The sequence below is a fragment of the Columba livia genome, chromosome 14, assembly GCF_036013475.1.
Source record: "Columba livia isolate bColLiv1 breed racing homer chromosome 14, bColLiv1.pat.W.v2, whole genome shotgun sequence".
Lineage (NCBI taxonomy): Eukaryota > Metazoa > Chordata > Aves > Columbiformes > Columbidae > Columba > Columba livia.
This window is the reverse complement of record NC_088615.1, coordinates 6225553-6249633: the sequence shown is the minus strand read 5'-3', so window position 1 is coordinate 6249633 and position 24081 is coordinate 6225553. Positions and strand designations below refer to the sequence as shown.

Sequence of the window (24081 nt, the reverse complement as noted above, 5' to 3'; positions counted from 1 at the left end):
TAAAACCTGGCTCTCCCCCTACCATTCTCTTTCCTTTCTCTTCCTGTCACAGGGTTGTCAGTCCTACAGAAAGTACTGGACACAGCAGCTGAGAAGAACTGGCAGGTGACAGCTGTCAACATCCTGACAACAACAGAAGAGGGCTACCGCGTGCTCTTCCAGGAGCTGGAGAAGAAGAAGGAAAGGCTGGTGGTGGTGGACTGTGAAACTGAGCGGCTGAACATCATCCTTAGCAAGGTTGTGTTGGTGCGGGTCTTCTGGGAGGGGTCTTGCATGTATGACAGTAAGGGTTGTTTCTCCTGGAGAAGTTCTCTCCATTCTTGTCTGATCCATGTCTCATTGGGACTCTCATTGCAGCAGGCTGCCGAGCTTGCAGATATTTCTCCTTTGTGTTATTGTGGAAACTGTAAAGCCCTATAAAGACTGGGAGCTCCCAGGTACTCATGCTGAATGAGCTCTGCTTCTCCATGTTTCCTACTTGTTTGATTCCTCTGCTGAATCCTTTACACCCTCTTACTCCCCAATGAGTTTGCTTTATGCTAATTCCTCCCAGCATCATGCATAAAATACGGCACTTCCTTGTTCTGCTGATTTTTTTTCCAGTTTTCACACCTCCTGTGAGTTAGGGTACAGCTGTGAATTGGCACTGCTGGACTTCTGGTCCTCCAGCCTCCATATACTGTACCAAATTATCAGACCAGTGCCAGCAGGACAGAGATGGAGAAGCTTTATGGTACATCTGCAGTGTCCTCAGGAGCACAGTCTCCAGATTGGGCTTAAAGCTCAGCATCCTCCTGGGACATGGAAGCTGTAGCAGGATCAGATGTTTCCAGCTCCTCTCATGCCTTGCAGCGAGAGACTGGTTCATTCACAACCATCTCCTGGCTGTTTTGTCAGCTCATGGCTGCAAGGCAGACGGGATATGCGGAAGTGGACTCAGTAGCTAGGTTATGTCTCCCGCATTACTCAGCCTCAATCTAGATAGTTGCCTAGTAGTGCAGACCTGAATTTTCCCCATCCTTTTTCCTCCATGCCTCCCTTAATGCTTTTCCTAAGTCCTGAATGTGGATTTCTGTGGACAGGAGACTAATGCTAGTCCATGGACAAGTCTCAGTCCACACTTGTGTCCCCTCCTCAACTCCTACCACAACACCTTTCCCTCTCACAGCCAAGGCTTTCCCCACCACTGGGACTCTCATCCCACGTGGCTTAGAAAGGTCCCCGCAGGGCCACACAGCTAGTGAGCTGTGACTCCCGCTGTCGTACTTCTCATAGCCAGCTCACTCTTACCTTGTGCTCCACACGTCGCCTTGTCTAAGCTACCTGTCATCTCCTGTCTCGCACTTCAGATGCTCACTGTCTGGGGCAAGAACTGCCATTTCACCAGCTGCATGGCTCAGCAACGATCACAATCCATCCTTGTTGGTGCTACTCTGTTATGTATATGATAAAAAAGCAGGTAGCAGGCTTAAACCTCAAAATAAAGGTCAAGCTTAATGAAGGACAGATCAGATTATTCTGGAGGGTAAGGTCTTCTCTCTGACCATGGAGTAGCTGCAGTTTGAACAAGACATTTGGAAGGGCCTGGCTAATGAATTTGCCTTTTCTGCAAGATTTGCTTTATAGTGTATCAAATTTCTAAGATTAATGATGTTTTTTTAAGCCTGGCTTGTCTAACAGAGTTAAGTTCTGTAGTCATATATTATTTAGCTTTCTTAATATGAACAAGAAAATAAGTCTTTCTTTCAAATTTCTTCACATAACTGGAGCAAGATTTAAACTCAGATAAAGTAAAGCTATTTGAAGAACACTAAAAAAATACCCAGATCTCATGATTATTTGTTTTGCAATGAAATTCCATTTCCAGGAAGGAGAGGGACAATGTTGTGTTTTCCTGTATTAAAGACAGAGCAATTCCAGATGTCTGTGCCTAGGAGGTAACACTCCTGTTAGGGATACAGCTGTGAATGACTTTTTCAGACCCGTGTAGTCTGTTTTAAACCTCGTTTGCCTTCTTCTTCTGAGTCGACAGGGATTTCTGAGAATGGAGTTAGTTATCCCAGCAAAGCAGGGAATGCCAGGTCTTTCACAACATGCAGATAACTGGACAGGGTCAAAGACCGTGTTCAGCTCATTATCGCAGGAAATTCAGCTGGGACTTAAACGGGGACTGGCGGCTGGTCTCTCAGCTCATCACATCAGCAGCCTCTGTGTGGATGCCACTGTTGTGTTTTCCCTGTTTTTTTGAGTGTTTGAGGTGTTCAAAGAGCTGCCTCGGCCTCTCAGGAACATTTTAATGCGTTTATCTTCTTCCCTGACAAGCCTGTCCCTGTCTTTTGGTGGCTGTGAATTTGTTCTCTGTGGTGAACAGAAGAGCTGGGGATGGCTGTTTAGCATCAATCCCTCACGTGTACACACCGGCACTTGCACGTGCTTTTAATTTCTTCACCCTACTCCGTATGCATAAAACAAATAAGCGCCACTGACTCCAACAAGGCAGTTCTCGTGTGCAGGTGATAGCAGCTGTAGAAGGAGCCAGTGCTCCGTGTGTTAATGATACATGCAAAAATGACCCAGTTTCTTTCTTGGAGGTTTCTCTGTGTCATGTCTCAAGGGCATGATTTATCTTTGCCGAGGTAACTGTCGTTTATGAGCCAGGCCTTGATTCAGGGCAGGATATCCGCGGGGCCTCACTGTGTAGCCTTAATGGGATAAGTAAGCAGTGGGTTGTATTCCATCAAAGCCCTGTATTGTTTCTTCCTTGTCTCTCATTAAAATGAATAACTGGAATTTCTCCTTTGCCACTGTTTCACTCTGAGAGGATTTCTCTCTAATAGATGTCAAACTGGCCCATTAAGAAGTGGGTAATGAAACCTAGGTGGCCCAAGTGAGCTATCGGCATGCAGCCCAGCACAGCCTCTCACCACGTTCAGGCTAAGTGATAAATGCTATTATAACCTCAGCTTGCTACTGCCGTCCGGACACATTAAGACTGAGCAAGCATTTTAAAATAAATTAAGATCACAAATAACTGTGTAAAACACAGGAAGCAAGCCTCATAATTCAGGTGGATGGGCTGCAAGATTAACAGCTCAGGGAAAGCTGGATGGCAGCCCTCTCCGGTTCATCGACTCTGACACCTCATAAAATAACAAAGGAAGAGTTTGGGCAGAAGGAGCCAATGCCAGCTATTGTTGATACTGTAGGAATAGGGAATTGGATTGTAATTCTTAGACATCCCAGTGCCCTGGAGATGCTCCTTCCTCCCACAAGGTCTGGGACCTACTGCAAAGGTCAGCTTCAGTTGATAAATGGAAGGGAAAAAGTTGGGTCTGGTTTTGTTTCTCAGATCTGGCAACGGAAGGTACTCAGAAAACTACCCTAATAAGAGTATATATCTTTATAGCCTTAGGTGTACAGGTATCCGAGGGCTTCAAACTGCTCAGCAGAAGCCATACTGAAGGGGTCCTACAGGAAAAACAACAGGGCAGTGAAGGTGGTGATGCTGACATTAGTTGTGTAAGGATCTGCCACTAAATGAAGCCTTCATGGGAGTTAATTGCTGCCCCTGTGTTAATGCTGGGAATCAGATGAGTTTTAATGTGCATACAAGAGCCACTTCATCAAAGAGCGGCTAAGGCAGATGAACCAGTTGCACAGAGCAAGTGTCAGCTCATTTATAATCCATTTGGAAATCCCTAACTGGCTGCTCGTGATAATCTGGGAGTGTTGTCCCATGGGGAGGATCAGTCTGTGTTCATCTGATGCTTCTTAAACACCTGCTACCAGCCTGGTATCAGAGAGCAGTCCTGAGTAGACTGATCTCTAGTGGAATCCAGCACAACAGTCATTATCATTCTGGCTGTGAGGATTTTTCTGGCCTTGCTGATTTTGCCTGAGTGTTGGCAATGCAGGCAGTAATTCAGAACCAATTCATATGACAATGGAAATAAGAGATAGTGTTGCCACCTTATGGAAACAGCACGGTTCCCTCAGAAACTGGCAATTCTTGTGTTTCCTTGTGTTTTTACAGGTTTTGAGGGCGTGTTGGTTTGGGCTTTTTTTTTTTTTTTTCTGCTGTCTTCTTTCTGTATGTGGATTGGCTGAAAAGCAGATGGTATCTGACTTTAGTAACCTGGTAAGAATTTAAAAGTGATGCTGGAAATCAGTGGAGAGGAATTTCAATGGAAACATGGAGTCAGCAAGAACAATGTGATTTTTAACTGTATTCTTTCTGTATTTTTTTAAAATCAAGGAAGAAAAAGACAGCTAGTGACCATCTGATCAATGACCCTGTCCCACATTATCACATGCAACCCCACAACAGCTGGTTCCTTTCTACTTAGGCAACGGGAATTTTTCCAGCTAACATAGAAACTTTCCAATGTTACAGATCTATAAGCAATTGTGCTGATAAAAGAGAATAAAACCCTAACTCTACAGGCATCAGGGAGAAAGGAGTAAGTGGTAAAGAGCATATATAGGGATGCCGTGAGCATGAAGATATAAATAATCTTAATGAACATGGGAGGGGAATCCTTTGTTGAGTAACATGTCCAGGCAGCTTTGTTCTGAAGATGTGGCTTGAAGCTACCCCAATGCACTAAAGGACTAAAATTGCCCTTTAGTGTAAACCTCCTGGCATCTCGCCCAGGTCAGTATCTGGGGCAGGGACTCTGGCTCAGAGGATGAGCAGAAAAGCTCTCTTGTCTTGCTCAGTGTTTCAGCTGCATTCACAGGACAAATGGACCTTGGCTTCCTGCGTTGTTCCTTTAGTGTCTGAAATATAAATCTTGTTTAACCTTTTAGTGTTTTTTTGTTGTTTTTTTTTTTAAAAAAAGCACTGGTTTTATCCCTAAGCCCATAGGAAAGAAGTTGATCCAGGTAGCTTAGTCTCCTGCCTGTGGAATCTGCTTGGGGATCTTGTCCTGTCTAATTTTGGACTTGCTGCTCAAGTATCATGTGTGAAAGCTCCGTCCTTCCTCTGACAAGGTTGTGAACTTTTCTTTCACTGTGTCTTCCTGTCTTCAACCAGTTTCATTGGGGAAAAAATGGGGAGGAGGGGTAGATAAATAAAGCTCTACTTCCTTAGTTGGTCTCTGCTAACTATCCTTGGTTTGCATCTTGCAGATCATAAAGCTTGAAAAAAATGGGAACGGATACCACTACATTCTGGCAAATTTGGTGAGTTGCCCTCCTTGGCATTTTCTTTATCATCTCCTATTTTGTAAAGAACTATACTTATAGATAATGAGCTTGAAGTCTTTTTACTAATCCACCTTCTGGGTAGAAAGAATACCAAAGTCTTTTGCGGTGCTCTCCTCATGACGTTTTCTGTCTTGAGCCAGCAAGGTTATTTCCAGGGTATCTCCAAGGTTGCTGGAATATTTTTTTGCCTCCAGAATCAATCTGCATCTTTTCAAAGCCACTTAAGCCAACTGTCAATTACTGCTTGTTGTGATCATGATTTTTTTTCACATGCCATGGGCACCTGGGGTCCTGGCATTGCCCTCCCAGCTCCTTTCAGTCAGGCCACCAAGAAGTTGTTGACTATTGGTAGCAACTTGCATTTTATAACTAGTTTTAACTCCACTCCAGTGTGTGTCCCCCAAGTGAAGTGTTTCACAGCCATCCTGGGAGCCCCACTAAGGGCAGACATGTTAATAATGATGCACTCTGACCTCCCAGTAAGAATAAAATCTGTGCCTATTCCACAACTTGGTGCTAAATCAAATCTGACTGCCATGGCTCTAAGGAGTGAATTGGATTTAAAGATTTCTTTAGGGAGACGATTGTCCCTTTAATGCAGGGAGGTGTTGCCTGGGGACAGAGCAGCTGCAGGGTCACTTTTCTGGAGCAATATGCTGTCCCTTCCTTGGAGGCTGGAGAATTTCTTTGCCTGGGGATGTTTGGGGAGAGGTAGAAGAGAAGAATAACCTCGATCCAAAGGGCAGCTGGAGGCTTTCTGCAGCAGAACTCCTGCCCCGGTGTGTCCGTCCATCCATGCAGGGGGATGTGCAGAGAACGGGCTGGTACAACCCAGGGCTGCGGCTGCTCCCCCAGGAGCTCTCCCGCTGTGTCCCTGCTGGGTCCGGAGCCCGTTCTTCCCTCCCACAGCTGCATCTGCCAGGCAGCACGTCAGACCCAGGGTAATTAAACTTTAAACTACCAATTAGTCAAGCGGTTGCTGCCATTCTCCTTCTCTCAGTCCCAAGATAACTCTATAATTTACAAGACAAAAATGGCCACATAATTACCCCACAATGGCCTGATACTGACCCTGCACTTCTGCATGTAATTATGAAGTTAAAAATGTTACTTGTGCAGGGGGAGACAGGCAAACTGCAGAGCAGCCAATAACTTCAGTTACTAATTTTTAAGCAATTATTATTTTCTGTAACCCAGGTCCTGGTCCTCAGATGTTTGTGAAAGTCCCTTCACTGAAGCTAAGCAGGGAAGGTACCTGGAGTAGCTGGAGTGTATGTGCCTGTGCGCTTTTATGTATACCCATGCAAAAAGCTAAATGTGAATTCTATTGCTTCTGATCTGTGCAAGGTTTCATAAAAACAAATACATTACAGGCATAAGGTAGTCTGATACTGAGGTGCTGGAATTATGAAGGACATTTCCCTCTGTCTTATGATACCACTCTCTCTCACCTTCAGCCTGAGAAGGCATGCTTTTCCCATCTTTAATTTGTTTTCTTAGCCTTTGCACAAATGCTGAGAGGACAGAACTGGCTGGAAGAGGCTGCAAAGTCAGCCAACAAGGATTATAAATAATTAACTCAGGCTCTGATGAGACTACCAGAAACCACTGTTACTAGCTGTGCCTTTCAAGCAGCTTTGATTTGGGAGGAGGAGGAGAAGAGTAAAAGGAATTTTAGCTCTCTCCTTTGGTATTTCTTGCTCCTTAAAAACCAGCATTGCTAAAGAGTCAAACTCCAGAAATAAGAATATTATAAAAAAAAAAAAAAAAAAGAGGTGGAGATAATGAGACAAAATGGGAAAACTATATCTTAAAAAAGGACTAACACTCCTGAAGGTTAAGAAGGCACTTTCCAGGGCAGAACAAGCTTTGCGGTTCTGCCACGCACACAGGCAGGTTCAGGCACCAGAAGCCAAATCAGTATCCGCGATGTGCTGCACTCACATGAGAGCTCCTCACTGATCAGTTCTGCAAGGAGAACAGCAAAAAGGCCATGAAGGTCCCAGGTTCCTGAGGCCATTGTTACAGCAGGAAGGACAGCAAGAACTCCCTCTGCAGGGATGCAAGAGATGTTATAAGGGATTGGCAGAATGTGGGAATCTGGTGTCTGCCAGGGTTAAACCCTAGTGTGGATGCTCTGATCCCAGAGATCACAGTAGGTTTCACCCTCTTCTAAGGACATCTCATTGCTGGATTAAAGCCTTCAGAGGGTGTAACATGCTATAATTTATTCCCACTGACTCATACACATAGTGGATAGAACTTAAACACCCCACATTTTCCCCTGTAGATAAGCCCTAGAGATGACAGCATGTGCATTGCCCCCACACACACACGTACCCTCATGTGCATACCCGCATGCCTAGAAAACAGCCTGGTTTTGTGGAAGTGGCTCATTCTGGAGTACTGGGTCATAAGAGGATAAATTAAGAACTAAAAACTGCAAGTGCCTGAACAGTTCCAAATGAGTTATTTTTTCTCCCCTGTGCTGACTGACAGAGTCCTGGTTTTAGGGCTGTCATTCTATGTGAAGATAAGGTTTCCAGACCTGGCTGGGACAGGCAGAAGTGAACCCTCAGCTGGTTTGTAGCCACCAAGTTACCTGTAGTAGCTGGAGCAAGGGGATGAATTTTCAATACTTGCCTTTTGCAATGCTGCCTAACCTTCTTGGGCCCTTTCTCATGGGGAGGCAATTATGGAAATGACACATTGGAAGTAAATTTGGGGAAATATTTATGGATAACCCCACTGAAATTCCTTTTTGGCTATATCTTTGTTCAGAGCTATACTCAACCAAAAAAAACAAAGTAGCTCAGTTGCAGCAGCTCCAAACTGGGGTTACATCAGGAGTGCAAAGCAAGTGAGTTTGCAAGGCAATGCACAGGCTGAATAAGGCCTGCAAAAATCATCCATTTTGAACACGGAGGAATTCCCTGTCTGGTCACAAATGATTAATGAACGAAGAGGAACTGGCTTGCATTAATCACCTCTTGTTTGCCCAGCGGTTGCTGTCAGGTGAGCTACAGTAAAGCACCAAGCAGGATCTGACAAGTAGCAGCAAATGAAAACTAGTATTTCCTAGCAGGAACAGTTTTCTTTTTCAGTAAAATTGCTGTTGCCAAGGTGAGACAATAATATTTCTGTGTTCACAAACAAAATGAAACCATTCTGCACCTTAGGCCATGGGCAAACATCCTTCTCCAAATCTGCTATGCCTGTTAAAGACACAACCTGTCTCGTCTGTCTTCAGCATCGCTGCCAGGGAAAAGGTTCCTGTGAGCGTCCCTGCCTCTCCTTGAGGCAAATTTGGCACTGTTTGTGGCTTCTGCAAACTCATGAAAACGGATCCTCAACTTGTACCCAAAAGAATTACCCCAATTAGCTTTTACCAGCTGCCAGCCTGGATATTTGTCAGGTGTACCACCACTGGGGTTTGCGATTGTCTCTCTTTCTCTGTATCTTTATTTTTCTTTTTGGAACTCAGAGTTTTGGCAACTTTAAGAAGTGTTTGTTTTTGTGAGCCTTATTTTTCTAAGCTTTGTTCTCAGCCTTTGAGAGCATCAGTGTAGCAACCACAAAGGAAAAAAAACCTATAGTCAATACTCTCAGAGGAGCAAATTTATAAATTTCTGGGATTCCTTTCTTTTGATGTTACAGATTTTTTTCCCCACAACCTTGGCTTCATGTATTTGACCTACACCAGAGATGTAGGCTCACTCCTGTCAGTAGTGGGAGAACATCATCTCTCTTGGGCAGAGGAAAATCTTTGTCTTAAAATAAGTGACATTCGTGTGACCTGTCTTTAAAAGAAAAGTATGAAGGACAGGTGCCACCTACAGTGTTTCAGCATTTCTTTTTCCTGGTGCATTAGTCCAGGTTGTTCTTTTAGCAAATGCTCTTGTTCGAAGTTGAATAGATAAGTGTATGAGATTGCTGTTGCTAGGGGTAGCAGGGAAGAGCAAAGATAAAAACAGAGTTGATTAGCAGAGGCAAGCATTTTTTCCTGTGCCATTTTGCATCAGCATGTGTCAGTGCTGAGTTAGACCATGGACAAGAGTTTCACTTTGCAAGCACTTGTGGTGGTTTTGGAGGTTACCAACACAGCAGCTTGTGCAGGAGTCAGGCAAAATCTGCTAGTTTGATTCAGTTCGTCTGTGGTTTAAATGGGCCTCTTTGATTTCTCCTCTCAAAAATGGAAGAGAGAACTTCTGCATCACCAGGGCTGAGACACAGTGACCTGAGTCCAACAGCTGGTGCAGGAAGAAGATGAAGAAAAAGAAACGTCCCGAACTGGCTGTTGAAAAGGAGTGTCCACATCCCTGGGGAGTAAATTTCTCCCGGCACAGGCAGAGGTCAGCTCCCCTGCTGCGATGCAGCACCAACATGTCCTGCAGCCGAGCTGTGGCTGCACCAGGAGGGTCTGCGGTGCCTGCACTGGGTACCAGCTCAGTGTGAGAAGCTGAACCTGCCACTGCACACGTGTGCCATGTGGCACTGTTCGTGTGCCGACGACTCTGCTGCCTGCACCGAGCCTCTGATTCAGTTTGCCTAGAGCTAAAATACTGCAGTTGTCAGTCTCCCATCAGCTTGAAAGCTGCTGTGTTTATTTTAATCACCCTCAGTTATTAATGTTGTCTCCTGCCTCCTGAAGTATTGCTGACTGCAGGTACAAGCAAGGTGAGCAATGCTCGGGTTTGCATCACTGGCCGACTGGAAATTCTGTTTTGTGGGAGTTTCCAAAAGGATGTGTACAGCATTGGTTTCTTGTCCTGATAAGCTCTCAAGATGCCTCGTCTTGCAAAAATGCTGTTCTAATGTTGGAAAGAGATGTCCTACATTATTTTTGGGTTTCTAAAACTATGACAGTTAGACTTTTCCTCTTCCTGAGAGGTTAGTGCAGGTAGACTCATGAGAAAATATGGTTTTCCAGGCAGAGGAAGACAGTAAAATTTCTAAGGTCTGCATTTTTCACTTCCAGGCAGCTTTTCTATCCTGATTAAATTATCACGCAAAAGAAAGCTTTATAACATTATCTCATCTGAATTACTGATAGTAAAAGACACAGCAGTGCCCTGAATTAGTATTTGCTTGAATTAGAGTGTCTCATGTAAAAGAAAATCATCTGGGTTTGATACAAAAATTGCCCGCACAGGAGAATATGAACCGCAACCTTGGAAGGATTTTTGCAGTAGCTAATGACGGCTCAAAAGCATGAGAAACTTACTGTGGCTTTATAAAAAAAGCCACTGGCCATTAGGTGAGTAACTCACAGATTATATTACAACCATTGGAAGGAAAAATGTGTTTGCTTAAGTCTCATCAAAAGGGTGTTGAACTAACAAGTTTCCTCAGCCATTTGCAGTCTCCTAATCCATTACGCCTGCGCAACTGGCAAGGGGTGATGTGTAAATTTGTAGTATCTTTCTCATGGTGACTTCCTTGATGCTTTTTTCTCATCAAAAATTCAGCTTCCTCCATCAGATTTATGTTTCTGTTTGCTAGACCAAATATTCCATCACTGACATTTTGATCTTTGTAAACTGTGATCAGGACATCCCTTAATCATATCTTTGGTTGAAGTCCTGGCATCTGTCACTACATGGCACGTTTCCCAAACCTTTGAATCAGTTTCTGCTCTGAAAGCTCTCTAAAGCACGAACATCCACCTAGAACATCTGTCCCTCTGCCTGGACTGAGCTTTCCAACAAGATGTGTGTGATCATTTATATCCAGAATGTGCTGCAGCAGTAGGATGAGGCTGATGCAAAATAATATCACGAAGAAAACTTTTGCCCGCAGAGCTGTACTGAAAAACCCCAAGTTACCGGTCATCTCCAGCTCTGTTCCCTTGAGTCCTGGATCCTCATCTGACTTGGTTTGCTTTGCTTCAATAGACAGAACAAAATGGACTCACCAGATGGCAGGATTGGGACCCTGTCTGACAGTGCCCCTTCTTCCCATCTTTCTTTCTCCTTCTTCTTCACTTCTGTATGACAGTGAGGACTCGCATGTTTTTCTGCCACAATGAGTTTGGACATATTACTATTTCTGCAGAAGAGAAGAAGGCCTCTCCTGTTGGAAGGCATGCTGCAAAGAGACTTGAGCAGATGGGCTCTTCTTTGATGTACCGTCCTTATTAATACAAAGTGATGGGAGTGAGGAATGACGCTTCACTGGAAAGACAAGCTTGAAGATAATTTGGTATATTAGGGATGCTCCATCTGGGAACACTTGACTTCTTGCTCCCTGCAGAAAGACACCAGTGTACCTTGGAATGACAGGAGCCACTTTGCATTCACTCAGCTGATCTACAGCCATTCAGAAGCAATTGTTGTGCTTTTCCAAGTTCCTTATAATCATAAAGTCTGCTAGCAGGGAGCAGTTTGGCATTGCAAGCCATACATAGATTGCATCTCAAGAGAGCTGGGCCAGCTTCCTGATGCTGCCACAGGTTTCTGTGGCTCCCACCCAAGCTCAGGCTGAATTGCTTAAATGCTTTTTGCTTAAAGAGAAATATTTCAGTGTGAGACTTGTAAAAAGAAAAAAAATATAGGTTCCAGTCTCTCCCTCCAAAACAGAAAGGGACTAAAACACCTAACACTCATTCCCAGGGTGAGGGCACCATGTTAGGTTCAGCCAACAAGTCTTCTCCATGCAATTTGAGAGAAAAGGGGCTTTTTCCATCTCATCATTCAGAGATGAGGCTTACTGGTCTTGGCAGGAGATCTGGAAGGCTCAAAAGTTGCAAAGGGAGGAGAGAAAACAACAGTGTTTTTCAGAAATGTGGCAGTCTTCAAGGAGACTCTAATGTCCTTTCTCTCAGGAAAAGCTAAGACTTAGAGCAAGGCAGGGAGATTTTAAGCTGAGCTGCGGGAAGGTTTATGAGACGATGAGCTGCAGCCTGTCCAGAGCTCAGCCCTCGCTGCCTGTTATGGCAGCTTCAAAGGCACAATTGCACCGCAGGAGGCACCTTGCATGGAAAGTGCCAGTGATTAACACTCATTTAGTGAAATACAGAGAGAATCTGAAGGCATGGGACAGTGGTCAGCTGCCTGTCAATGTCTGGGTATGGAGGGGAGGCTGCTGCTGCCTGTGGTGTCCCTGTGATCTGGGACAATGTCCCAGAAGGAGCAATGTCACCTGGTATCATCAATGTGTGGAGAAGAGGCAGAGGTTTCGGACAGTGAGGCAGTGAAATATGAGGGTGAAAGGAGAAATGCAGGAAACTAAGTGGAGCTGGCAGGTTTGAGGAGGGTCATGCACAAAGGAACAAGCCTTTCCCTACACTGTCTGACAGCCGACTGCGCTGCCCACTCAGTGTCTTGGCTCCTCATGGTGTTCAGGGTATAAATAAGGAGCTGGCTCATTTCTGGGGGACTTTATTTTCAAGGCAGATTCTTCGTGGACCAGTTAATCAAGATGGATTCATGAGACCCATTTCAAGTCATCAGTCTTCCTGCATTATGCATTTCCTTTGATGATTGAGTCTACAAGCAATGGAAAGGAATATAAATGTGTGACTTGCTGACATCTCTCCCAGCAACCAAGGCAGCAAGTGGGACAGTAAAACAACCTTTGGCTGAAAAATGTTTTCAGTTTAAGAACAGCATAAAGAACAGATGCAGCAAGGAAAACACAATGAGGAGAAAACCCTTCCCAGTAGTGTTCTGTTTTCTATTTGAAGGCATGAAGTTCTGTAACAGCTGCCCATGTTATTTACTAGCAGCAGGACCTCTCCATGTAATTGCTTTGTGAGGTTCATTAATGCAAAGAAAACAGTCCATGGAATGGGCTAAAGAGCAAGTTTTCTCCTTCGAACTGAGTCTGGCTGTTGCTCAAACTGTGTGTTGCAGACGCTGTGATTCAGAGCAGGCATGGAGGAGGGAGGCTGTCTCAGCCCATCAGCACGGATGGGTCTGGATTTCTGTGGTTTATCATCAGCCTGCTAATTCAATGGCATTTGGAGAAAGCCAGATGTTTTCCAGGCATATGTAAGACAGGAGGCTGTATTCCCTGGTTTGCTGAGATGATTTTGCAAAGTGAATTTAAATCAAAGGGACAGCTACTCCTGCTGTAGGGCAGGGGGTGGGCTGGCTGACGTGCTGGCCCTTCCAGCTTGGTTTTGATGGTTCCCGGAAAGAACTGTGCCTGTAGAAGTGTTTTCTCCCCGGGAGTACCTATGTCCTGGGCAGTGATTCTGTTTGGGGCCCTGGGGAGCTCGGTGTTGGCTCTGGGTCCCTCTGAACCTGCTTTGCGGGGGTGCTGGCACAGCGCCTGTGTCCCTCCTCTTCCTCCCCAGGGGACTTGGCAGGGCTGCTTGAGGAGGTGAAGCCAGATACCCATGTGTCCAACAGAGACATCCCAAATGCTTCAGGTTTAAAGAGCCTGAAGAAAGTCACATATCACCAAATTCCAGCTCAGCTTGTTTCCCTGAACCACCCACTGTGCTCCAGATGTGGCTACAAAGGGAACTTTTTCTAGTGTTCACTGGTAGATTTTTGAAACAGTTTTGGCCACTGAGGTCCCATGGAGTCTGTAGTTCCAATACTGTTCACTTCTTGCTGTACTTGATTGGATGGCCAAGAGAAGCATTTTTGTGCTGGTTCTTTCCCAAACTGCTTGATACTAAATATATTGCTTCAAAGGCATGTTTGCTGCCCTCAGTAGTGGGTTCCAGTCTTTCCTTAGTCATTTTTTTAAGAATTTGTCTGTTTTCTAAATATGGCCAATTGCAAACTAAATAAAATATCTGTTTTTTTTAAAAAAAAAAAAAAAAAAAAAACAAACAAACAAAAAAACAACAAAACAAAACAAAACAAAAAAAAAACACAAACGTGTGGCTATAGTTAGAAGCTGACAGATGATTGGTGACTTCTTTACTTGCAAATATTGTAATTCTCCTGTTATCCTGTTTCCTACAAGCATTGACTGATATTCCAGAAAGATAGACAAGCAGATTCCTGATGCCACTTTGTCAACAGAAGCATTTTCAAGAGACAGTTTGTATAACATTTGATATATTCTTGTTTATATGTTAGCCAGCAAGAATTCTTCTCCTTTTGGAATTATTTTCTAAATATCTGCTCTCTGCTATTCATTGGCCATGATGTCACCTAGACCTGCTCTGAGTAGATTTCAGTGGTGCAGTGATTAAAATGCCTTTATAATTAGGACTGTTCCTATACTGACCTTGTGCTGGGTCATGTGGAGGAGGGATAACAGGTGAAAACAGTTATTTCAGCCCTTGACAACAGCTGAAATGCAAAGACGTATTCAAGGTTAATGATGTCCTCTACGGTCCCAGCTGCCTCAAATGATTGGAAAATCTTCAGAGATCTCTACATTTTTTAAAGAACCTGAATAGTGTCAAAAATCAGTGGGGAAAAATTAGTACAATCTCCAGGAAGAAGTAATTGCTTTTGCATGTTCAGATTATTTTAGTATTTCGTGTAAAATTAATCCAAATAGATATTGTTGAATACTCGCTTCAGTTGCAGAATGGTTTGGGGAAAACAGTGAAAGACAGTTTTCCACCACTAGTCTGGTCACTGGTGTCATAATCTTGTTTTGACTTTTCCTGTTTAAAACTACATGTTGAGGTGGCTGAAGACACAAGACATCTTACTCCACACTCCGTTAGGAACTTGGACTTCATGCCTTTGTAGGCCTTCCAAAGAGGAGCTGATGGCACAAACTTCAAATTGCTGTCTAGTAGTTTCTTTTGACAGATCTTTTTCCCCTGAGTACCTCTCAGGAGCAAAATGTCAGTGTAATTTGGTCCTAGCCATGAATAACCAGTTGGCAACCTGCAGGGTCCCTCTTACTGAACCTTAGGAGCTCTGTGTGTCAAAAACCACTTGGCCTGAAATGCATTAAGATGTCAGGGATGATTATCCTGCTGCATTTCCTATTCATTAATCACAGCTCTGGCTTTCTGAAACCCCTACGCTAGCAATTGCAAACAGGACTGATGTGGGCTTAACCAGCATTCTGAGAAATTTATACACACGAAGTATCACTTTTTTTTACCTAAATCACAGCACTTTGAAGCAAAACAAATCATCTATTTAGAGCATCTGTACACCTATATCCAATCCTTAGCCTTGTAAGTGGGTGCCGAATTGCTTACAAAAAGCTAGAAGAAAAAGTATAAAAGTCTGTAAAAACATTTTTGAGTCATGACTCCCTTGGTCTGATGCTGATGTGAGAGGGCAATTTAGTCTTTTCCTTGCAAGCTATCTGTTTCCAAAAGAGGTTGCCATCTGACTGTTTGATCCCAACCTTGGAGGTTAATAAGCTAATCTGCTTTGGGAACCTGACCAGTGTCTCATGGAAGTAATGTGACTTGGCTTTTTTGACTCACACCGTCATCATGTTTGAGAGCAAGCAAGGCAGAGAAGCCCAGTGGTAGGTTTAGAAGGTGCCTGTGAAGAACACATGGAGGGCAGAGCATGAACAAGCTCTTCTGTTGCTCAAGTGGTCACATCGTGCATAGTCCCCTTGTTCATTTTTCCTCATGCTTTTTCGTTGGTAACAGTACTAGGGACAATAACTGACTGCATCTCTTTTATTCCAAAAGAAAAAGCACCAGACTTCAGCCTGTCCCACCCACAGCAGCCCAAGCAGGAGGGCAGAGTCTCTGTTCAACCACCTGCTTTGTGTAAGGAAGCACAGCAAAGAGTTTTGCAGAACAGCAGCACTGAAGGGACTGGATCAAAGTGGGGAGACCAAAAAATGACCTCTTCTCCATATTGCTTGCAACGTTTCTCTAATTATTTCTTCCCCTGTGACTCAACAGCAGTGACTAATTCCGCAATGCCACCATAATGCACACGTGTATTTGTGCACTTGTGTTCCTCATGCGCAGTGGGCAAGAGGTAGGGAAAAGCAATAAAGAAGTGAAACAAATGTATTTCATTAGTAATCTAAAGTCCAAAAAAGTACGCTTTTTTTCTCCCAAATTAGTAAATCCTTTAACATGTCTTTTGGAACAGACAGGCTCCTTTGGCAGCCTGACTGACCACTTACTTGATCTGCTGAAAGTTCAGTGTTCAAAATGTATTTTTCCCTACAAATTGTGACCTGAAAAGAAGTAGCCTCTGCATGGGTGCCTGAGTACATGAAAGTTAGAGCTGGGTGAATAATTCCAGTACATTTTGAGAATGTTGTTGTTTTCATCTAGACTTTATTTGGGATATATTTTCCTGTTATTCTAGATTTCTTGCAAATGAGCTGTTATTAATATGACTATTTGTCTCCCTGGATGGAAACTACAGGATATGTCCAGCTCAGAGCCTCTGAGAAGGGGAAGATCCCTGTGTGATCGGTGAAGTGGTGCCTCTCTTGAATTGGACCTTACTTTGCAGAGGGAAAATATTTTTCCTAAGCTGGCTGTCATAAGCATAGATAGGCAGCATTTTTCTTATCCACCCAGAGGTGTGTTCGTCTAATGAGCTTCTCCTGTTTCTCTCCTGTCCTAGGGATTCATGGATATCGACCTGACCAAATTCAAGGAGAGTGGAGCCAATGTAACCGGCTTCCAGTTGGTGAACTATACGGATGCTGTTCCTGCCAGGATCATGCAGCAGTGGAGGAATAATGATGCCAGAGAACATCCTCGTGTGGACTGGAAGAGGCCAAAGGCAAGTGGTGTAAAAAAAAAAAGGGGAAAAAAAATTAATTTAGGGTATGTCTGGCTCAGTTCAAGTTATGCTCACCTCTTTTTCATGACACTGAGCTCTTTAATCTCACTCTGAAAACTTGACATTTAATATAATTATGAACATTATCTGTTCCAGATGCCTCAACATTGTCTAAATTTTACTAGGCAGCAGTTGCTGCCTGCTAAGAAATATACAAGTTAGCGTTTTTACCCTCCTCAAAGCCAAAGATTAAATATCTCATAATGTTTAGTATATATATATATAAAAAAAGCCTCATTAACTCCTTAGCCTCTGACTTGTTTACTGCATACCCAGTGACAATAAAGTCTTTCCAGATGTTCTTTCTGAGCATTTCAAATCAGTGTATACAACAGAGGGGAAATACATTTTAATTCCTACCACAGAAAGAAGACGCCAAAGCTGTAAAGGGGCAGATGGAGTGGGGAGGTTGTTTTTTCTGTTGGACATTTGAAAACAAATACACTTGTGACAAATACTCGGCAATAGAAGTGTCAACTTCAGAAGTATTATTTTAAGAAAGTTGCGAACAAATAAATCAATAGGTGATTATAGGACAAGGAATTAACTCTAATGGTTACTGTTCATGCCAAGGGTTTTACAGTGTTTTTTGTAGAAGTTTCTGCTCAAAGAAACTCATCTTTTACAGAGTTTTTGCACATGAAGTGGAGTTTTCTGGTCTCCATCCGTGACCAGAAAGAGTCAGTTGTTGCTTGATGTCATATATCTCACATTTGTACTGCATAATATATTCTGTAAAGGTTCAGATCAATAATTTTAATTAAACACAAAGACTTGGGTAACAGATGAATGGCTTTTAAGGCTGAGTCCTCTCCAGGGAGTGGAGCTTTTCCTTCACTTTTCCACCCTCCGGGAGAGAAGGTACCAACTTTCATGAGTCAACAGGGCAGCAGTCATTACAGGGAGCCAGAAGCTGTTGAGCTTCATAGATGGAAGGATGAAAACAGGACAAACCATCTGAAAAGCTTCTGTGAGGTGAGCCATGCCCAAGGTCTGATCGCCCTAACAGGCAATGTACAACTCTTCTTCTCTTTCTAGTACACATCAGCGCTAACGTACGACGGGGTCCGGGTGATGGCTGAGGCATTTCAGAACCTGCGGAGGCAGCGGATTGACATCTCCCGTCGCGGCAACGCCGGGGACTGCCTGGCCAACCCCGCCGTGCCCTGGGGACAAGGCATCGACATCCAGAGAGCGCTGCAGCAGGTTGGAAACCCAGCACATATGAGCACTCTGGGGATGGCTGGATGGAGCCTGTGGGTGGGGAAGAGAGGTGATTAGCAGCAGAAATGCTCAAACAAATCACCTGGGATGAGGAACTGATCCTTCCAGATTAGAGCCCAGGTCTCCTGAAGAGCTCGGCAGTGCATCCAGTATGAACTGTTTCTCCTGGTACCACCTGATGTGTCCTTGCCTTCTCTAATTTCTGTTGAAATTCTGGGGTGGAAAAGCCAAAATGTTATCTCATATAATCATTAATCTCTATTTTAATAATCTTCCCCTTCCCAATAAATACAACTCCTCAGACCATATTTTTTTGCATCTTCTTCGACTCTCTGTGAACTCGGCTTCAGTTCCAAACTGCAAATGAAGATTGAAACCATGTGAATTTTGCCTTATGAGCTGACTGTTGTCAAAATATTCTTAAAGCTCAGATTATAGCTTGTTTCATACTGTGAGGATTTGTAAAAGTCTTAATAATAGCCATTTAGATGGCTTATTTCTTAAATCTGATAATCTTGCTTTTTCATCCTGCATAAAAGTTTAGATTTTTGAATAAACAAAAAACTACATGAAACTTACACTGAGAGAGAAAAACAATATACTCTTACCAAAACTTAGAAAAGGAGAACATTCAAATTTTCATAACTTTCAAGACTGTCATTCATTTCTACCATATTTTTTTCACATAAAAATAGATGGATTCCTTGAAAATACTGCTAGTTCACTGTTACTCAAATATAGCTTAGCCCATCTTCCTAACTGTGAAGGAGGCAAGAAGAATAAAATTAATTTGGCTAATTCACGTCATATGTAAATTTCCCCAGGTATTTGGTTTTGATTTGGGTTTGGCTTACTGGTAAACAACGATTCCTTTAAAACCAAGTCTTGCAGCTGATTTGATTTTATTGCTTGGATTAAATTTCTTTCCAAGCCTGTCATTGACTTTAGGGATGACCTTGAGTAAATCACTGTCACAGCTTCTCCAAACCCTTATAATAAAATCAGTCTCTTTGATGCATTAGGGAGATCGGTTACCTAATAAACATGAAATACTTGGAAGACTTCTGATGAGCAATGGGGTCTCAAGCATTTGCCTTTATTGAATTTATAAGACCAGGATATCAAATTTAGACAGCTAGAAAACAGAACTTTGTATGTGTTGGAAAATATCCTCTGAAGTTTACTCATCTCTTCGCAGAAACAATTTCAAATTTCTTAATGTTGGACAACGAACATGAAGAGCTATTTACAAAAGTTAGTTCTTTAATACTAAAAAAAATAAAAATTTTAAAAGTTTTGACCAGTTAAGTTGTGATGGTCAAAATAAAAGGCTCTGAATCATATAGTGGAAGAAACCTCCTAGGGAAATTTTAACTATGAATTTAATAATCATCTAGCATTCAGTATTGTGGCGAGAAAGAGGCAGATGGAAATAGACGAACTTATGATTAGATTGAAGGTTTGAGTTATCCTTTCTGTAAAGATTCACAATTAGGCCAATTCTTACAGTTATGCACAGTGTGCTTTCACTTCACCTCTCATGTGCTAATGCATAAGATTTTATAAGCTGTTCAAAAGCAAAAAAGATTCTCTACTTATTTCTACTCAAATGTCTGGAATAAGCTCCTGAATTGCTTTACTTCTGTTTAGTGTAGGAAGGAGTCATGGATGGCAGAAGTAAAGCTGAAAAGAAATTTGAAACATTCTGCAGTTTTTCAAAACCAGAAATCTAACACATTTCAGCAAAATGTATGCTTCTATTAAAGATAATTACTTCCCCCCTTCCTCCACACCCTGGAAAATGCTCACAAAATATTGCTTTAAACCAGCACACTGAGGTTTCAGTCATACTTTGAAAATATTATTATAAATTTGACAGATTTTTTTTTGGAGAGATTTTTTGTTAACGTTATTTGGTAACCAAATCCGGTAAGCAGGTAACTAGTTCCTATCTGCTGACTAACCCTGTAAGCCAGAAGACCACAATAACATCCTCTTCTTTCAGCTCTTCCAGCAAAGAACCACATACCTGTGGCTTAGACACAAATGCATTTAAATGCTCCCTGTCTCCAGTTTAGTGATGCTTAGCACTGTTGAAATCAATCCTCCCTATATTTTGTAGTGATTCAGAGCTCTCAGAGGAGAGTAAATGATGGAAAAGTTGTGCTGCATTCTCCAGCACAGATGGGAGACATCCCCTTTGCCATTTTAGTGCCACATGGTTATCACAAGATTAAAATTTGATTCATTCAGATAGAAGAAACTGGTGGTGTACACTTGCCTTTTAGTTCATATAAAACTACAAAGCAGGAACATCTGTAGCCTGAGCTTTAGAGTCAGTCAGAACCTGAAGAGAAAAACGAAAAGGCCATGAAAAAAGCAGGCACAGGAATGCTTAAGACAATGGTTCTTTTCTAGTGCATCTAGCTTTTATGGAAATGTTGTTTGTTATGAGAAGAGAAAAGCATGTTTCTCTAAAAGTCACCAGGAGTAGCTCTTGACTTAAAGGAGCTTCAGAAAATACTGACAGATGTTTGTTTTCATGACAAACCTTTGTGGTAACAGCTAGAGAACAAACAGCTTAAGCAGATTACCAACAGATTTCCTCTGTAATTATATATCCTCATTTCTTGACTGTGGGTCAACTGGGGTTCTCAGAGCACTGAAAAAGGTGTAGAAGCAAATACCTGTTCCCATTTTGCATGTGGGATCGCTTCAGTTGCAGAGACAACCATTTTGCCTAAAGTCAGTGGAAAGGCTGAGAACAAACCTTTACTTTCCAATCAATCCAGTGTCATAATTACTTCTTCACGGGGCTTCTATAGAGACCCAAACTCGCACTCCTGTGCCTTGTTCCCGGACCCCACACACCGTATGTGACTCCAGTTGGAAGCTCTTCTCCGCACCAGCCTGGGCACTTTTGCAACAACTCAAATGGCCACACTGAAAGGATAAGTTTAGGATGTGGGATGTGATGTTAGCAATGCTCTTCAGCTCGACAGTTATCACCAGATATTTATGATTCAAATTTTCCTATGCAAATCTTATTTACAATACTAAATTGCCAAGTTTTATTAGGCTGGTGCAGAGGTAATTAAATTTGCCTGTTAACTGATGGACTCCTCTCTATTGAAAGGCAGCAGCTGGGACCCGTGGCCATGGTTTCATATTTCCTCCAAATGCAGTTCCTGATTTGAACTGACAAATTCTTTACCAAATCTTGACTCCAGGTTAGATTTAGAGAATACAAACCAAAACAACAAACAAACAAAAAACAACTAGAGGATTTTAGAGCTGATTTAGGTCATTGTCACATCCCAAGAGGTAATGGGCTCACACACATGATCTAACTTTATGCATTGCTGACTTCAGTAATAGACCACTAAGTTTTAAGAGAAGGGGGGTTTTAAGAGAAAGGATTTTTAAAAGAAAGGGTAATTTGAGAGAAAGGCTGTTCATGTGGCCAGGTATGCTGTAGAGCAGGGGTGCCAAACTCGTTTTCACTGGGGGTCACATCAGCCTCACAGTTGTCTTCAAAGGGCTGAATGTAATTTTAGGACTGTATAAATGTAACTACTGCTACTATAGAGAGTGAACCTAAGAGAAAGCCTGATGTCAGATAGATGTCCTGTTCCCCTCCATGGATCTGAGACATCACTGTGCTCTCCATCCTTCCTCCCCTCACCTCTTACTGCTGCTGAATCACCATAATGTAGGATGCTGACCAGTTTTCTCTCCTCATTGATATTTGTCTTCAAGGTCCGTTTTGAAGGATTGTCTGGCAACGTTCAGTTTAATGAGAAGGGACGGAGGACCAACTACACTCTCCATGTGATTGAGATGAAACATGATGGAATTAGAAAGGTAAAGTAGAGAGCAATGTGGATTCCTGTGTCAGGCACCAGCCCAGTGTTAGAGTTATGGTGTGGTTAGGTCTGAACAGATATTTCTGTTCGTGAAAGCTTGCACGTGGAGTCACCATGAGTGCATTCTCAGCTCCCTGCATGAGCAAAACCAAGCTCTAGGGAGAATTTGTAGTATATTACTAAAGAAATGCAACCTATGGAAGGGGTTATCAAGAGCAACAAGGGCATCTCAGCTGTGGCACAGGAATTTCGAGGATAGTAAAAGCTTGGCCCACTCAGTCCTGCTGTTGGCAGGGCACTTTGGCTCAGGCCCAGCTACCCAACTCTTTTTTGGTCTCCCACTTTTCTTTTTAAAGGATGATCTAAGGCAGAACCAGGCAGAAGCTGTCTGCTTTAACCAGCAGAGGTGAACCCTTTGTGTTGACCTAATTCTACTGTCCTTGATGTGACAAGAGCTTTACCACTACCTGTGTTCTGATATCTATACAGACAGTTGTGCTGCTCTGGAGTCTTGATCCCTTTCTATATCCTAGGCACTTTGAAAAATCTGGCCTTGTTCAGGGTGCTGAGCCCTTGAAACACGAATCCTTTTGAAAAATCTGTCTCCATGTCCCACTTTAGATACTACGTATTTGAAGAACAAAGTATATAGCTCAGTTATTCTATCAATAAAGGAGAGCTACTGAATATTTTGGAATAGGACATTCACTGGAATCCCTCTGCATTCCCCCAATCCCCTGAGAAATAAAATACTTGTTTGAAACTAACAAAAATTGCGAACAGTGGAAGTTCTGCATTTACAGCCCCTACTTATGTCTGACAGAGGCCAATGTGAGATCAGAGCTCACCACAGTCAAGTGAAAAGAGACAAATTTCTCATCCAGAAGTAAAAGAAATGTCATTTTGATAACATTTTCGATGACATACAAAGTGGTCTTCCTTCTCCCTCTACGTGGTATTCATAAGAGGACAAAATGCAGTATTACATCCAGTTTGGGGTCTGAATTTCAAGAAGTTGGTGATCTGGAGACAGTCTAGAAGAAAAGAAGTGCAGTGGCTAAATGTCTTGATTTTGCTGTGTGTTTACTGACAGAAATTAAATTTGTTTGGAAGACATGTACATCACTGCCACAGCGCATATTGTGTCTTAGATCTGCAAGGTTAGAGGTGCAAAACAAACACATGTCTGAATTTATGTTGCCCTAGAAGCTCTTTCCTCACTCTCTGTTCTTTTTTGTCTGTGCAATGAAGAGAGATGAGAAGCCTGTGTAGATTTTTGCTCCTGAGCTGTTATGATCTCTAATCTGCCATCACCAGGCTCCTGGTCGTGCCCTGTGTTAATACCCTTTCCCATTTACTGTGATAAGAAATTCCTTTGACATGAGCAGAGCTCAGGCTACATCATACTTACATGAGGTGATGGAAAACCTCTTATAAAATCAAGCCCTCAAAGTGGATAACCTCAACAACGATCTTCCTAGTGACATTCGGTGGCACTCTGCTCTACCTGCAAGCAGCGATAGATCAGCCCAAATCCCTGATTATTAGTAAGTACAGCTTAACATGAGAGTTCTTCCCATTACAACTGTTCAGTTTATTCATAGCCCCAAACTTTTGACATTGGACAGGCTTCTTGTTTGTTTTTTTGTTGTTGTTTGGTTGGTTTTTTCTCACTTGATTTTTTTTTTTTTTTTTTTTTTTTGTCCTATTGTCTCAAGATGTCCAAAGAGTCAGTCCTATGCTCATGAAGGCTTTCAGATGCAGGACAGCATTTTATCATCTTGTAGCCTCTGGATGTGCAGCAGGCATACTCACCATTATAAAATATTCAGAAGTCACATGTGGAAGTATGAACTCTTGGCATAGGGATGAGGCAGGGCATGGCAATAATGCCCCAGTACCCTGTGCCAAATGTCTTCACATGCACACAAGCACTCTGCTGCTGTGGCGTATCACGTACATTATTTTCAGGCTGGAGGTATGGTCGGAGTTACTGGTCCCCCCAGCAAAAGACTTGAAGAATCAGGAGAGGGGACCTCTGGTTGAGTAGGAACATACAGATCGAGCTGACCGTGCTCAGA

General features: G+C 42.8%; 1 protein-coding gene across 4 annotated transcripts in view; it reads left to right on the top strand.

The window, feature by feature from the left end:
* Window positions 1-24081, top strand: part of GRIA1 (glutamate ionotropic receptor AMPA type subunit 1) — a 124410-nt gene that overhangs the window by 59402 nt on the left and 40927 nt on the right. For all 4 annotated transcript variants that reach the window (XR_010466005.1, XR_002414611.2, XM_005503370.3 and 1 more), the window contains 5 exon segments: window positions 53-237; window positions 5131-5184; window positions 16689-16850; window positions 17949-18116; window positions 21894-21998. Coding sequence is in view for 2 of the 4 variants with exons in the window: in XM_005503370.3 (XP_005503427.1) it covers window positions 53-237; window positions 5131-5184; window positions 16689-16850; window positions 17949-18116; window positions 21894-21998 (674 nt within the window). In the remaining 2 variants the exon portion in view is untranslated.